Raw genomic sequence first — 18,009 nt, forward strand, 5'->3', positions numbered from 1 at the left:
CCCTTGGCCCACACAGCTTCCCGCAGCCCCTATTGGCCTGGAGCAGTGAACCGCAGCCAGTAGGAGCCACAATCGGCTGAACCTGTGGATGTGGCAGGTAAAGAAACCGGCTGGCGAGCTGCGTGCCAAAGGTTGCCGATCCCTGCTCTACATAGTGATATGTGAAATGACTAATCTCAGTATATAGTGCTGTTCTGATGTTAGGTATTGCAAATGCCTAAGGAGAGTGGGATGACATATACCATACGGTATAATGCCTTGGCACAGTGGGATTAGCTCAAGTGTGGTTCTTCTCTGACAAGTGACTGAAAAAATGGCATTGATGGCTTCCATGTTCATTGTGTCTCAGTTTCCAGATCAACCTTTCTCTGTTTTTAAAAAGATGTTTTTTTCTAACTGTACATTCAACCTAGGATCTGAAAGTCACTCCTCTGAGTTCTTTGTGACTTCTTATCACCAATAATAGATTTTCTCGGGCCACACTCTTCAGTTACAGCACTTGAAATGCCATTGTTTTTATTGGATTTGCTCAAGTGTGTAACCGAGGAGCATGTTTCAGTCCTGCAATTAGAACTGAGTTAATTCTTTGGTGCCCAATCAAGAATAGCATCCAGCTCATTCTCTGGTAGCTGTACTAGCCCTGCAGTGCTATCAGGAGCAAAAAGATGAACAAAAATTTATTGTTGACACTAAAAGAAGATCTGACTCTGGGTATGCCTACTCAGCAGAAGCTGTGCAAGGGCTAACCTTGAGCTGGCTTGGATCCTGCTAGCCTGTTAACATAACAGTAGTGGGCTTCAGCACGGACTAGCAAGGTGAGTACCTACCCAGGGTCTCTGCTGAACTTGTAGTACCTGTGCTGAAGTCCATGCTGTGCTCTCTTCACTGCTATTGTTACCTGTGCTAGCTGGATTTAAGCTAGCTCGGGAGGCTAGCCCATGCACACTTTTGTTGTAGACACACCTCTGAATATACAGTGAGTTAGGTATATAGAGCAAGAAGCTGCCATTTTTATACACACATGCTCTGAAAGTAGAACCATCCGTTAAACCCAGACAGCCCTATTGTGCCAGACTATTAGCCTTTAACTTTGAATTCCTTTCTTGTGGTTTGGTTTTGGTCACAAGCGCAATGTTACTTAAACATAGTTTGTGTGTATTTAACTCAAATTACAATTCAACTAAATTATTTTATTGTGGTGTGGCCTTCATTAACTTCTCCGTTTCTTTCGTATCAGTAGAAGCTAGATTTTATAAAACTGACTACTACTTTGCAGTACTGACTTAAATGTGAAGTGGAGATAGATGACATGTAGTTTAACATCTTAACCTACTTTTCATATGAGGCAAACTAGTGTATTAGGATCTGCTTTCATTACCAATATTGAGACTATACCAGGTATCTTCAAGTAATTATCAGCATTTCAAGGTTTAAGTATAGGGCCTTGTCTGCACTGCAAAATTTTGTATCAGTTTTCCAGTACTGATGCAGTTCTCTGAGCTGGGAAGAGAGGGAGCAGTGGCCCTAGTGCTGGAAAGAAATATGAAGTTGAGTAGTACAGATGCATCCAAGGTGTGCATGCTACATTTATTTTATGTTCTTAATCACATAACCGATATATTTGTCAGAGTTATTCATATATGCTCCTGTAAAACATATTTTTGCTACCACTGACCGATAAGGGGCTCATGAATGATTACAGCTCAAAGAACAGCTTAAAATTCCATTGCCTTAGTTGATCCTCTCTGGAACTGGGTTTAAAAAAAACAACAACAAAATAATGCATTTTTAGATTTTAAAAAATTCCTATATGGGAGTTAGGCAAAAATTTTCAAACATGGTTGCTCAGTTAGACATGTAATTTCATACTTTTGATAGAATTTTATTAAAATATTTACTTAAACATAATTTAGGTATCTAAGTTTAGGCACACAGGTTTGACAAGTATCACCTTTAGTTTTCTCTGTATTTGGTTTGAAGTTGAAACTTAAAAAAAAAGCTCTCTTAAAATAGACATAAGGATAGCTGCAGCATATGTATTCTCCTGCCACAAATAAGAGAGCCAATAATATCAACTGCATTTATTGATGCCTTGTGGAAAACTTTGAGACCTATTTTCTTTAGAAACAATTCTACTGATGCTAGATTGTATTTATCTTCCATTATTCAGAGAATTAGGACATCAGGTGAAGGAAAAACCAGCAAGGAGTAAATGAATCATAAATTCCTGTTTTATACAGATGTCCATAGTACTGAAGGAGAAGAAAAAGAGACCATGTTAATATTGTTTCTAAATAAAACGTTTCCAAGGAGGCACCAGCTGCTCTTTAAAATGTCCTTTAACAGCATTAACTTATCAGGTGTAGTAGGTCATATTGAAATGTATTTATGTTGTTGCTGGTTGCTTTAGTTGTTTGGAGAGGAAAAGGTTTGTTCCATAAATTTAAGTGCTCTAATTCTAAATTGAATCAGAATTTTAATCTGCTGCTTGAAGAGTTTAGGTTTGTCCCAACGAATTGGAAAAGAACAGTAACATGAAGTCATTCCAATGGATGAGTTCCCTCAAGCCATGAAAACTAGGTTTAATGAATAAACTAGGTTTAATGAATAAAGGATATAAGCTTTGAAGAAGACTGTGTAAGCAGCATATTCTCCATTTGAATCCAATTAACACGAGCCTCATGTGATCATCTTCAGTATTATTTAAAACTGGGAAAAAGTCACAGATCTATTTTATTTTTTGCACGACAACCACCTTCAGGTAATGACTGTTCCTGGAAACAAAGAGGTAGTGACTTGGGCCCTGATGTTGCAATTTGATATGTGCAGATTCCACCTCCATCTGGATGTGTTAGCACAGTGGTTTTCAACCTGTGGTCTATGGACTCCTGGAGGGCTGCAGACTGTCTAAGGGGTCCATGAAAGGGTGTCATTATCATAGAACTGTGGTTTTTAACCTGGGGTCTGCAGACTGTCAAAGATTTCCAAAGGGATCCGCACCTCCATTCAAAATTTTTCAGTTGTGAACCCCTAAAAAATGTTGAAAACCACTGTGGTAGCAGAATCCAGGTCTTAATTCACATGCTTCTATTCCTAGCCAAGAAAATATAACCTACTACTCTGAGGGTTTGTTTTTTTGTTTTTTTTTTAAATACTGACGCCCTATTTAACAGCTTTGTGTGTAATTACTTTATTGATAGCGTGGAGCTGGAAGGATTGATAACATGGCCTCAATCAGCACATACTGTTGAAGCTTACTCATAGAAACTTTGCTGTTCTTTTTTTCATTAAATAAGGTAATTGCTGAGTTTGAATTTAACAAATAGAATTTTGTTAAAATGTAACTACTAGTTTTATTCAGTAGAAGTTTGTATTTGTATGCTTGAGGTAGTTTACCTCAGAAGTGGGGGACTTAATAATCTTTAAACATGTACACTTTTTTGGATTTGAAAGCAAATAAAATGGAGTATATATGTGTAAGAAGAGAGAGATATGAGAGAGCTACAGCTCTGTACAGACTGATGTTTGCTATAGCAGGTGTTTAAAAGACTGTAGTCATGTTGAAGCAGGGTTTGTTGATGTCAGCTGTGAGACTTTGCAGGCAGCTTGTGGTATGGTCATTTACAATGCAGTCTGCCTTGCTGTTGTGGTTTCATGATTTTTGCACTTTTTTCACATTCAGTATTAAACAATGAAAAAGAATGTGTATATGCTTCTTTCTCCTCCTTCCCCCTCACCTCCCGGTTGGTATTTATAAATCTCCATTAGCAAAGGAAAAAGAAATTCAAGTTTTCATGTCTCATGCTTTGAGATCTCTCTGTATGTTCAGCTCCATGAGCCCCTTTCAGTTCAAATAACACATTCTTTCATTCTGGAGTTTGAAGTGCCTGCATCACTGTGGTGGCAGGGACAGAGTAAAAACACAGCAACTAGTAATTCCTTGACTCATCTAACCAGCATGGTTAGAATGGCTGAGGTGCCTTCTTAGCAGCAGGCACAGGGCATTTATAAACCCGAAGTAGTTGGAGTGGACAGGAGAAGCACAGTTTTCCTGCTGCTCTAAGATTTGGCTGAATTATGCCATTCTGTCATAGGATCTGCTCGTGGCTAGTGCACCTCCTCCTGGTTGCTCTGGGGACTAGCTGATTTCAGGTCCAATGCCTCCATTCTGCATGCCCTGCCTTTCTTCCTGGATCTCAGTGAGGCAAGATGCTGCATGCTTGTGGTATCGAAGTCCCTTCTTATGAATGGACTCAGGCAGGCTCCTCTTCTGAGTGACTCTCCCTAAAGGTACTGTGAATCAGAGCTGAAACCCCAGGCATCTCTCAGAGTAATAAGGAGATGGCCATCACTTTCGGTTGTTTTTCCAGTACATGGTTTAAAATATTAATTTAGGGTGACCAGATGGCCCGGTTTTATAGGGACAGTCCTGATATTTGGGTCTTTTTCTTATATAGGCTCCTATTAGTCTCCACCTGCTGTCCCGATTTTTCACACTTGAAGTCTGGTCACCCTATCTTAATTCCTAGATTTATCATGGTTCTCAGTTATGCTAACATCAAATGATTCCATGGAAATTTCCATTAAGTACTGAACTCTTGAAGGTAACATCTTACCAAAGATACACACACCTTTATATCCAAAATTCTTTTAAAATGGTCCTAAAATTACCAGGGATGAACCTGTATTCTTGCAGCATAAAAATCCCTATAGAACAGATGTAAGCACTGAACCCCACAACTGTTAGACTGGAAAGTGAAATCTTTAAGTGATATCATCTGCAATTATTCATGCATGTTCATTGTGTAGCTGACCCTACTGATCCTGTTTTTCCCTTCCAAATTGTGCTATGGGTAGCAACAGCTGGTACGTTGCAGCCTGAAATCAAGCACACTTAAGCTATGGCATCTTTTGCCAACGGGAGGAAGAGTCATGAGCTCAAATGAATCCTAGATGTTCTTCATATGGCAGAACTTACTTAAAGTTACATATATGTGATGCAAAAGACTTCTTTAAAAACAAGGAAAAAAAATACCCCACCCTACTGTCAACTTTTTTTGGGGGTGGGGTGGGGTAGGGTGAGGTTATTTTCCTAACTCATACCCTATTGTGTTTAACCCAAAAAAAAACAACAAAAAGATGTTAACAGTTTTTTGAACAATGCAGTTAATGGTGCATGGCTACCAAGGTAATAGGGTGCCTTTATGAATAAACTAAATAGAAAAATTAAAATCCTTTGTTCAAGAAGCTAGTAAGCGTGCAGTGCAGAACAGCAATGCCTGCCTGAATTTATATTTTTGATGTAAATTTATTTTATTACTGAGGTAGTTTTGTATCTCCAAACAGGAAAAAAAATGTTTTTCTTTCACAAAAGAGAAAACTGAAGAGGCTCTCATTAAGGATCTTAAAACGCTATGATCCAAGAGTATTAAAATTAAAAATAGCGTTCACCTATATTTTTTTTTTTTTCTGTATCCATTAAGATAAGTAATCTGTCCCCATGAAAGTTTGCTTTACATTCAGTATTTAATCCAATGATGGATTTCATTTCTGCATGACCGATGCTTGCAGATACAGGTTCAGTCGTCAGAAGTAAGCATGAGAAACCTGTCATATATATATATGCTTTGGGCCTTCCCACTATGGAGTACTGTTGAATAGCACAGTCTTGTGGTCTTTTTTATCTGATCATCTCTGTTTTGCTCCTACATCTGGGACCCCGAAAAAAGGAAGGGTGTTGTAAATCATAGGTCATTGTCAATTCCACTATTCACCACTTAATTTACAAAATATGAATAATTAACAGCCCCAGTAAGCACTGCATATCTTGAAACACTCATCTCATCCATGGAGCCAAACACTTTTTATAATTGGGAACTGATGTTTTCAATGGATTGTTGTTCTCCTAATCCTGGCCTTTACTTGATTTCTGTAATGGCTCAATTTGCCATCCTCTGAGAGAGACAGGGTGCTACGTGATGACTTATGGCAACATCTGTTAGTGACTGAGGAAGATGTTGAGCAACAGTTTTAGGACTGTGATGATGTAGATGATGTCTATTAGATGTAGGGACCTAATAGGTGAACAACACTGCCAGTGTTGCTAATTTGTTTTCTGGAGTGGGGTGGGAATGAAGGTGAAAGGGAATCTACCCTCATCTGAATTTTATTTGCTGCTCTGAATAATCTAAGCCCGGGTGGTGGTACATCTCAAAATCTCTGTAGGCTGTGGTTAGATCACTGATGTTGAAGTCTGAAGAGTTATCCTTAAATTAGAGTGTTATATTCAACAAACTCTTGCCCTGTGAACTTTCCAACACTGTGGGTCATCTTTTTCTTTTCCATTAGACATTTCTGTGAGCTCTATGGCCCAAATATCAGACGTGCAGGGAAACACAGAATGTAACAGCATATAAAAGGAAGATCAGCCACAAAGACTGAAAACTCACTCATTTTGACAAGTCAATGTCCTCCTGGGTTGCTACAGTCCTTTTGTTGTGGGTGCCAAATAAGAGGGTCTGAAGGTACAGGCACTGCAAAACATAAGATACATAATACTACCAGAATCTGATCCAAAATATTTTGATCAAAAAAGCCAAGCTAGGAAAAACAAATATTTATTTATACAAATAAACACAGATATCTTAAAGAAAATTTTAATCATATTACAAAATACTTAGGCAGCAAATTAAATAAGAACAAGACTAATTTGTCACATCCCTGGGTTTCATAAAGCCACTTCCACTGGAGCTGTGAATTAAAGGGGGAGTGTGATGAAGATAAATTAGTTATATTTGCTATTGGATTACTAAACAAACTCATTTTTGATTGTATAAACTGAGATTATATAGGGTGTGTGTGTGTGTTAGTTATAGGGATATTCATTTAGCTAACAAATAAAATAGAGTCCACATTCACCTTAAAGAAAACCACTTGCATATGGTTGAGTGGAAAATTTAGCTCAGGGTTTATGTTGCATTCTGTTCCTGGGAAAGCGAATTGTATTTATGGCAAAGTTTTACATAGTTTAACAGGGCTGAAACTAATAGGGGGATCTACAGCAATGACTCTAAAACCCTAAAGAGTTTCCAGCCAAAACCAGGAACAACAGACTAAAATTTAAAAATAAACTTAATCAAACAGTTTTGTACCTAAAAATAAAAATTGTGTTTGATTTGCATGGTGGAGAGAAGGTTCTGGCTGGTTTTTATTTATTCTGTTCATTTGGTGCATCTCTAATCTGTATGCAGTAATCTGAACTCATGCAGTCCTTGGATTAGCCCTTGAAAATATTAAAACATTAATTTAAAAAACGTGCATTGGAAATTCAGACAAATAGCTGTTTCCTCGCAGAACAGTGAGGAAAAAAAAATTCCCACAAAAAATATGATTATTCATATTTTCTGGTGGTACCCACCGTGTGCTAGGTGCTGTAGAAACACAAAAGACAGAATGGTCCCTGTGCCAAAGAGCTTACCATTTTTGTTTTGTCCTCTTAGGCAGAATACAGAGGATCAGAGAAACAGGTATTTCCTGCTAACAGCAAGCTTTAATAACACAATTGTTTTGTGTTTTAATAAGACACTGCCCAAAATTACCCTTAAAGTTTGTTGTTGACAGCTAGCTAGTTACAAGATGAAATGGGTCTTCAGATACCCATGTTTTAAAGACTAATGATACTTCATACAGGAATAGATCTTGTTCCCTCAGTGGAAGGAAATCAGAATGCTTTCAACCAGCTCTAAAAGTCAAGGTTTAATTTTAAATGCACCATATTTTTTAAAAAATGTATTTACAAGGACCTAACCTTCAAGTGGAGATCACAGAGAGAACATTGCAAGCATGATCTTATGTTAACTGAATAACTGTAGAACTACAGTGTTATTTTTATTTTAATCATTCCTTGATCTAATTAATGTTTGAGAAACAGTCTGGACTAGAGTAAGAAAAAAAAATCAAAACTATAAAAATAAGTATCATACAAAGGCTGGTAATACATCTACTCACATAGCTGGTAACACAGGGAATGGTTCCTTCACTAATAAAACTAGCTGAAACACATCTAAAGTGAGATGTTTTGAAAAGTTGAAGATCTCACTATGTCAGATAGGAAAGACTGAAACAGACACTTATAGATCCTTCCGTCCCCAGCCACAGCTATGCCATTAGCTACAGGGATGTGCCATTAGTTACAAACACAGAACACATAATGAAGTAAGGTTCATAAAAATAGTGGTGACGTAGTAATAACCTTAAAAGATGTGGAACACTTTTTGCACTGATAAGCGTCATGGTAAAAGACACCTATGATACCAACAGATTGTTTCAAGCTATTGACGTGATAACTGGTTTTGGATTCAGCAGCCTAATGCTGGTATTTCACTCAGTGAAGTTAGCATATTTTGTCAATGACTTGGAATTAAAGAGAAATGGTCAACTTCAATATCATACTTCTGTCTGCACTCTATTCCCTTCATCTCAGATAAAGTACTGTATACTAAAGGACACTATGCCATAACACATCCTACATTAAATATGATGAGAGCAAGTCCAAATAGTCATCGAAAATGTCACGAATATCAGTCTTTACTAGTGTAATTTTTATAAATTTTCTGAGCTGAGAAACAAACTCTATGGGTCCCTATAGCTTTTCTAAAGAGCTCTTCTCACTATACAATATAGCCCATTTGGTGCTTGTGTGAGATAAACAGCATATATTCTATTTAATATAGAATATGCATAGGAATAGTGGCACCAGTACATCCCTCGGCCCGCACCGCTTCCAGCAGCCCCCATTGGCCTGGAGCAGCGAACTGCAGCCACTGGGAGCCGCGATCAGCCGAACCTGCGGACGCAGCAAGTAAACAAACCAGCCCAGCCCGCCAGGGGCTTTCCCTACATAAGCGGCGTCCCAAGTTTGGGAAACACTGCCATAGATTATTAGCAAGTCTTATATAACATGCAAAAACTTGTTTAGAGCTGTATTTGCCTTAAGGTGAAAAAGGGACTTTATGATACAAAAACGTCTGACTCTCTCTTTTCAGCTGAAGTCCTACAGAGCCCTTCCATATTTCTCCATTCAGGCTAGCGCCTTCAACTGATTATTGAATAATGTTACATTGTACTACATAATATAATCTCATCTTCTGATTTGTTTTTATACCCATGTATCAGACAGACCCCTGAGCACAGGGAAAGCTACATCTGGAAAAGCTTCTGTTTTAAATGGATTCCATGTAGGTAAGCTGGGAACTCTGCTGCTGCAGCTGCTGTTGTGATGCAAACAGCAGAACACAGAATGTGCAGTTAAAGTAGCCTGCAACAACAGGCCCCACTAAGAGGCTGTTGGCCTCACACATTCCAAATACTAAATTGGGCAATTGCAAAGGTTCAGACTTAAGTATAGATTATTTTTGTTGCGAGTTGTCGCTATACTAGAATGGGGTTGTAACTACACCCTGCATATTGTCTGCAAGCTCACCTCTATAGTACCTTTTTTGATTAAAGATTAAAAAAGGAGATGTACACAAAAGGAATGCAGAGTAAATTATAAGGGAGTTGGCACAGTCTAGCAGCTAAAATAGAGGATAGGCTGTAAGGAGACTTTTGGGCAAATCACTCATCTCTGTCAGTTTCTCCATCTGTAAACATGGAGGGAAAAGTAGTAACTACCTTTGTAAGTTGCTTTGAGATCCTCTGATGGAAGTCACTTTATAAGTGCAAAGTATTATTATCTAAAAGCAGCCATTAGTTCTTGTTTCTTGAAAGGAATTTAACAGATTTCCACCTTTTCATCCTTTGGACCTAATTTTCAGAAAGCTGAGGCTGATGGTAGGTGCCTATTTATGCACAATCTGTACACAGTTACAGAAATTGCAAGCACTAATGAGTTATTTGCTCCTTTATGTACTCAAATGGCTTAAGTATACTATGTAGATATGCAAATACACATAGACCATGGGCTTCAATTTTTGGAAAACCCAGCCCATAATGTTTTAATGGGGGTGCTTTCACTAATTACTAAAGACTCCAAAGTGGAAAAAATACATAACCCGTGTTTGGTAGTGAAACTTGTCAAATGTAGGTTACCAGTTTAAACCTCTCTATTTGGTGGCCTATGTTTAATGAATTTGCCTTAGTCATGTTTCTAGTAGAGTCATTAACTGAATGGACACAGAGAGTGAGCTAACTTGTAGGTCTGAGCCGGGACACGCTGGCAGAGCACTGTGGGAAGCTGATATTTCTACTGCTCAGTGAATGAGGAGGTGATAATTTTCTGCTGTTTTGAAACTTCAGCACCTTCACAAGCACGATATTTACTTACAATAAACAAACATTTTGAAATTGCCCATTTGATTTGAGGAATCTGTCTCCAAAAGTTGTATTGTTTTAATACGTTTTTTTTCCCCAATCAGGCCAATAACAGCAAACCATTATCCAATACAGCACAGGAAAATATCCAGCTTCTGGGTATTGTGGTATGAAAGAATTATTCTGTTGTAACCTTGTATATTACTCTTTAAAATTAGAGTCAGCCTTAACCACACAGTATTACAATTCCAATTTCTTTAAACTGCCAGAGGTTTCTATAACTAAATAAAATAGGTGAATGTGCTTTTACAAAGTCATATGATATTTCTTTTAATGTCTATGAAAGGTATTTATAAGGTCATCTTATCTTAAGAGTAGAATTTATCATTAAAGTAGACAAGAACACTAATTCCTTACCCTTCTCTCTAAAAACAAAATTCATGGTATGTAAATCAATGTACTTCTTAAAGTTACATGTAATAAAACACATAGTGCCTGTTTTTAATGATCCTTCACTTGGCCTCCTATTTTGTGCCTGCATTTTAACTGCTGCAAATAACTACAACTGCAACTGGTGTCACAAAATCCGTCTAATTTGGGGAAACTACTAGGTTGCTTAATGCTTTAAGGGACATCAATTGCATGTGCACTTATTTGTGCCTGGAAATGGCAGAGTGAAAACTGCATTTGCGAAATAAGAGGCCACCTTTTCTAGGTATGCATCAAGTATAGGGAAAACCATTAAAAACACCTGCTTCACTTGCATACATCTTAAAGCATGTTAATAGCGTATTTGGTTTTCCATGTTTGAAATGTATGTTCTGCACTACAAAACAGCTACTAGTTTTTCTATCATCTATGGAATTTTCCTGTGAAATTTAGAAATGGGCAATGCGTTAAAATCATCGCATTCATTTTCTAACCCCAAACAGAGAACTATTTCATAGAATCCTTTTTTGAGACATCTGCCTAAATTTTGAGGTGATAATGTCCTACATGTCAATGCCTTTTTCTTAGCATTGATTTTAATGCAGCATGGATGCTTCTTTATAAATTTGTAACGAATGACTGATTGATTTAATGCATTTAGGCCCTCATTCTGCAGTATTAAAGTTAATGGGAACTTTGTCACTGACTTCAACAAGTATATGATCAAGCCCTTAAAACACAACCTGTGTTTCTCCTTTTTATGATGTGCTTCTAGCGGAATAAAAGTAGAACAATGGTTTAGGAAGGCAAATACTGATATACACAGGCACACACCAATATTTTGGTTTAGTTCACTACAATTAAAAATTCTTTATAGAAGTGGTTATTTGAGATTAAAAATATAAACCCAGACAAAAACTCCTGCTTGCTGAGGCAGAGGGGAAGAAGAATTCCTTTTATTACCAGCATCTGAGAAAGAAGGAATGGATTTCAAAGATTGTCTAACAGACAACTGGTACCCTCAGTACTGAGACTCAAAGGAGGTGGGTGGAAAAGCGGGGAATGTGTGAAGGTTCCTAAGGATGCAGAGGACCCTTTCAGGAGACTATACATTTCTTACTACAGGAAAGTTTTAGTAAGCGCTGACAAAGTAAGGCATGAATTAAACATTGCATGATACTAGATAGCAGAGCTAAAAGCCTAACTTTCTCCTTGAGGTATAAAGTGCAGGTGTCAGGGTCAGATCTGTCTAGTGGGGCCAAACTGCACAGTGTGCGAGCCAGGGATGGATGTGTGAGAGTGGTTTAAAGCTTACCTTTGCACTGCCCTAATTCTGCAGCTACTCTGTGCAGGTCAGTTTCCCTACACTAGGTTAGAGGGCGCTATATTTGTTCACGCAGATGACAGTACAAAGAGGCTTCAGCTTGCCAAAGAAAGTTTTGCCAGGACATAACCTACCAGTACAAAAAAATGTCATTTTATCCTGGCCTATTCATAAGCTTATGGTTTTACCTTCTTAAGTTTCTTGTATGCCAAATGTGTGTGTCCTTGTGCCAGTTCTGTTCCTCCTGGGAGCCAGTATGTCTCTGCTACTTCCAGGCTGAGATACCCAAATAGGGATATTTTAGCTTCTAATGAACCTTTCAGCATTATTGGTGCTCTCTGTGAAAGGAAAAATGGCCAAAAAAAAATTAAAAACGTGTCAGGGAAGGAGAACAACATCAGTTGCTATAGGATATAAGATAACGTCTGTTTGTTGTTATATAACAATGAAAATCATTTCTCTTTATTACAGTTACAAACAACAAACACACTCTGAGTGTGGTCTATTATCTGAGCCAAGTTTTCTTTAGTTAAATGTGAGACAGGAAATAACAGGCACCAAAAACTATGTGTGCAAAATGAGAACCCTCAGATAGTGAAATTCTGGGTTCATTTTCAAAAAGAAATTGGTGAAAAGAAAGAATGGACTCTTTAGTGTCTTACTAGTGTAACTACTGACATTATTTTGGTTTTTTTGGGTCGAAGATTTTCTCTTTCTCTGCCCATCATATATTAATAGTGCCTGATTCCAAGTCCATTAAATTCAGTGCAAAGCGTCCCATTGTTTTCAATGGGCTTTAAATTATTATTATTGTATTAGTGATCCCTAAATATAGATAAAAGGATATTACAAAAGTATTTGTGAATGTCTTTGTGCACAAAGCCTGCTGATTCAATTTGCTGATATTTGCAAGCTCTTCTATCAAAAAGTGTAGTTGACTGAGATTTTATTCACAACCATATTCAACGGAAGCAAGCATGTTGGGAATATTACTTAGATTAGGGACTTCTCTTCTGTTTATGTACAGTGCTTAGCACAATAACTAGGGCTCCTGGGTGCTACTGTTATTCAAAAATAAATAATAGTGCAAATACTAGTGAGATTACCTGTTTCAGAAGTACTCTCCCAGACAATTTGAAGATCTGTTTTTACTTGCACAATAGATTCAAACAATTATGAATATTGGTATGTAACAGGAGTCAGCAACCTTTGGTACGCGGCTCACCAAGGTAAGCACCCTAGTGGGCTGGGCTGGTTTGTTTACCTGCTGCGTCCACAGGTTCGGCCTATCGTGGCTCCCACTGGCTGCGGTTCACCGTTCCAGGCCAATGGGGGTGGTGGGAAGCAGCGCAGGCCGAGGGACGTGCTGGCCGCCGCTTCGTGCCGCCCTCATTGGCCTGGGGTGGCTAACTCCAGCCAGTAGGAGCCGTGATCGGCCGAACCTGCAGACGCAGCAGGTAAACAAACCGGCCCGGCCCGCCAAGGTGCTTACCCTGGCGAGCTATGTGCCAAAGGTTACTGACTCCTAGTACATACAGAAAAAGGGAATTTTATTTCTAAAAGCTCAGACCATCCAATCACGAAACAAACAATATCATATGCCTGAGGTGACCAATCACTTTCCATTCATGATATATAGCACATAGCGAACGATCACAGAGTTCAATATGAAAACAAACTATTTATAAAAAGGGCAAATAACATAATTCTAAAAATAATGAGCTATTTACAATAATTCCCAAATGGAAAAACCCCTAATTATTCTAAACAAAAAATATGAATTATTTATTTAGTCTCCTCTTTCTTCACCATCATCTCTATCATGAGCTGACTGTGAGAGCTATACCACTTCTGTGGAAAGGTTCTAGCAAAAAAATATACACATCACTACTTATAAAGTGTGTCAATGGATAAAGAACAGAGTGATCTTCCAAAATTCCTTACCTACTGTGGTCCAGTGGCTATAAGAAACTGACAGAAATCATCCACAGCTCCAAGGCATTTAGCACTCTCCAGCCCTTCAGCTTCTTTAAAAGCATTAATGCTCTCTTGAAAATACTTCTCAGCCAGATCTAAATAAATGTAACATATACTTGAAATTGGAGGTCATTAACCTATATTACTCTCTCAGGGCCAGATTGCAGTGCCCTCAAACCATGCTGAGAAATTTACCCAGGCAAATAGCCTAAGAACATAAGAACGGCCATACTGGTTCAGCCAAATGGTCCATCTAGCCCAGTGGTCAGCAACCTTTCAGAAGTGGTGTGCCAAGTCTCTGAAAATCTCTGCTCAAGGTGCAGCAGTAGTCAAAAATGCTAACAGAATGTTAGGAAGCATTGGGAAAGGGATAGATAATAAGACAGAAAATATCATTTATTCACTCTAATGTAAGGATTCGAGTGCCAGTAATGCATTTTAACATTTTTAGAAAGGCTCTTTCTATAAGTCTATAATATATAACAGAACTATTGTTGTATATAAAGTAATTAAGGTTTTTAAAATGTTTAAGAAGCTTCATTTAAAATTAAATTAAAATGCAGAGCCCCCTGGACCACTGGCCAGGACCCGGGCAGTGTGAGCTCACGTGATGCCTTTGGCACACGTGCCATAGGTTGCCTACCCCTGATCTAGTCCAATATCCTATCGTCTGCTTCAGGGGGAATGAACTGAAGAGGGTAATTATCAAGTGATGCATTCCCTGTTGTCCAATCCCAGCATCTGGCAGTCAGAGGCTTAGGGAAACCCAGAGCCTGGCTAATAGTCACTGATGTACCTATCCTCCACAAATTTATCTACTTATTTTTTGATTACGCATTGTCTGGAGAAGTACTTTCTGTTGTTTGTTTTAAATCTGTTGCCTATTAATTTCATTAGGTGACCCCTGCTTCTTGTGTTACGTGAAGGGGTAAATATTTCCTTATTCACTTTCTTCACACCATTCATGATTTTATAGAACTCTATCATATCTCCCCTTAGTTGTCTTTTTTCCAAGCTGAACAGTTCCAGTCTTTTTAATCTCTCCTCAGATGGAAGCTGTTCCATACCCCCATGATGTGTGTTGCCCATCGCTGTAGCTTTTCCAGTTCTAACATACCTTTTTCAGATGGGGCGACCAGAACTGCACACTGTATTCAAGGTGTGGGTGTACTATGACTTTATCTAATGGCAATATGATATTTTCTGTCTTATTATCTATCCCTTTCCCAATGCTTCCTAACATTCTGTTAGCATTTTTGACTGCTGCTGCACCTTGAGCAGAGATTTTCAGAGAAATATCCATAACTCCAGGAATTCTTTCTTGTGTGGTAACAGCTAATTCAGACCCCATCATTTTGTATCTATAGTTGGGATTATATTTTCCAATGTGCATTTCTTGCACAATCTCCCTTCTGCTTCTGGTTCCCATCCCAAGGAGCCTCCCTCCTGACTCAATGCCTTCCTGCAATTCTCCTCTCCAGGCTCCCGCCACGAGTGTCACCTACCTGCTGGATGTTATCATGTTAAAGAGGTATCTACCTGATTAACAGCTGGTGCCAGTCCACTGCGACTGTTTCCTTAAAGAATCAGGTCACAGAACAGGCAGTGCTAGCCCCAAGTTCCACCCCCTTAAAGGGTACAGAACACCCTGTTACAGATTCCATTTGCAAAAATTTAGAATCATAGAAGATTAGGGTTGTTAGAGACCTCATCTAGTCCAATCCCCTGCTCAAAGCAGGATCAACCCCAACTAAATCATCCCAGCCAGGGCTTTGTCAAGCCGGGCCTTAAAAATCTCTAACGATGGAGATTCCACCACCTCCGTAGGTAACCCATTCCAGTGCTTCACCACCCTCCTAGTGAAATAGTGTTTCCTAATATCCAACCTAGACCTTCCCCACTACAACTTGAGACCATTACTCCTTGTTCTATCATCTGCCACCACTGAGAACAGCCTACCTCCATCCCCTTTGAAACCTCCTTCAGGCAGTTGAAAGCAGCTATCAAATCTCTCCTCATTCTTCTCTTCTGCAGCAGAGGCGGCTCTAGGGATTTTGCCACCCCAAGCACAGCAGGGAGGCTGCCTTCGGCGGCTTGCCTGTGGAGGGTCTGCTGGTCCCATGGCTTTGGACCTCCTGCAGGCATGCCTGTGGGAGGTCCGCCGAAGCCGTGGGACCAGCGGAACCTCCCCAGGCACGCCTGTGGGAGGTCCGCCAAAGCTGCGGGACCAGCGGACCCTCCGCAGGCATGCCTGTGGCTGGTCCACCGCAGCCGCGGGACCAGTGGACCCTCCGCAGGCAAGCCACTGAAGGCAGCCTGCCTACCGCCCTCGCGGAGACCAGCAGAACGCCCCCCGTGGCTTGCCACCCCAAGTACACGCTTGGCGTGCTGGGGCCTGAAGCTGCCCATGTTCTGCAGACTAAATGAGCCCAGTTCCCTCATCTTCTCCTCATAAGTCATGTGCCCCAGCCTCCTAATCATTTTTGTTACCCTCCATTGGACTTTCTCCAATTTGTCCACATTCTTTCTGTAGTGTGGGGCCCAAAACTGGACATAGTACTCCAGATGTGGCCTCACCAGTGCCGACTAGAGGGGAAAAAAAATTCACATCTCACAATTCGGGAACCCCTGCAAAAGCTTTAGGATCACATGTCTCGGCATACATTTTTGTAAGCTCTGCATGATCTTCCTTGAAATCTTAGACTTGCACTCATTTAGGTGAGCCTCTTGGCCCTGCTTTACACTGCCACCGTCATGCCCATAGCTGTAAACTTGCACCAGGAAGATGCTATGCTAGATTTAGTACACACTACCCCATGAGAAACAAATGGTCCAAGTGAAATGCTGGATTCAGTGGGGACTACTCAAATGAATAAATGCACTTCATGATGTGCAAGAACTCCATAATCTGGCCCTCATTAGTGCCAGGTAAGACTCAAGAGCTGGTCTAAATTTTTCAAAATTTGATTTTTCATCAAAATTTTCAGTCAAAAATTTCATCAAAAATTTCACCAAGTATTCAGTTTTTTCAACCAGCTCTATTAGAAATCTAAATGAAATAGGATGCAGATGTTTATAAGAGTAACATACGAAGCAACTGCCTAGATTTAAAACTGTAAATGGTTGTTCTATTTTGAGCGACAGGGAATGGATCACTTGATCATTACCTGTTCTGTTCATTCCCTCTGGGCCACTTGGCACTGGCCACTGTTGGAAGACAGGATACTGGCCATTTTTATGTTCTTATTAGCTGTGCAAAGAAAAAAAAAGTCTTTTCACTTTTAACAACAATAAATAACGAGTGTAAGGAACTTTTCATTTTGAGTAAATGATTTCTAAATATTGCTTTAATTTCCTACTTTTGTTAGTTTGTATGATAACTTCTATGACAACTGAAGCACAATTACTTGTACAAAGATAAATATTCTTAAAGGTGCTCATGAAATTTCCTTTTGGATTTCCATTAGAAAAATACATTTGCTGCTCATTTATTATTTCTGCCTAACAACATTACTTTAAAAGGGCCGATGTGCAAGGAAGAAGAGAAGTAGTGATTTATTTGTAGGGGGAAAAGCCAGAGAAATTCTCCCTCCCTAAATTATCTGTTTCTTGGCTCTAAATGAGCAATAACTGTCCAGTTAGAAAATACATTTGTATTTTGTCAATTCAGGTTTCTATGGGCCTGATCCCTTGTGCCACTGGAAATGTTTCCTGTATCAGGTCTTTAGGTCCTCTGCTTTTATGTGCTATGTTACAACATGTACGTCAACAGACACATGGGGCTTTTCCCTCCCCAGTCTAGGAATTTCACAAAAGTACTTAGACATACAAGGACACATTTTGGAGGGATGGCTGAAGAAAGAGCTGTAAGCGCATCTCTTCTTTGCACATAAAGTACCATATGCACTGACAAAAATCAGGAATTTGTGCACATCTGACACCTTGCACCTATTCTCTTACTAAAAATA

The 18,009-nt window shown here is 39.3% G+C and overlaps 1 protein-coding gene across 1 annotated transcript in view; it reads right to left on the bottom strand.

The window, feature by feature from the left end:
• Positions 1–18,009, bottom strand: part of TTC23 (tetratricopeptide repeat domain 23) — a 59,085-nt gene that overhangs the window by 13,010 nt on the left and 28,066 nt on the right. Inside the window, exons 7-10 of the mRNA XM_050968927.1 lie at positions 17,209–17,281; positions 14,012–14,136; positions 12,253–12,468; positions 6,450–6,533 (exon numbers count right to left, since the gene is read on the bottom strand). Of these exons, the coding sequence (XP_050824884.1) occupies positions 6,450–6,533; positions 12,253–12,468; positions 14,012–14,136; positions 17,209–17,281 (498 nt within the window). The remainder of the gene's footprint in view (positions 1–6,449; positions 6,534–12,252; positions 12,469–14,011; positions 14,137–17,208; positions 17,282–18,009) is intronic.

Source organism: Gopherus flavomarginatus, chromosome 9 (genome assembly GCF_025201925.1).
Source record: "Gopherus flavomarginatus isolate rGopFla2 chromosome 9, rGopFla2.mat.asm, whole genome shotgun sequence".
Taxonomy (NCBI): Eukaryota; Metazoa; Chordata; order Testudines; family Testudinidae; genus Gopherus; species Gopherus flavomarginatus.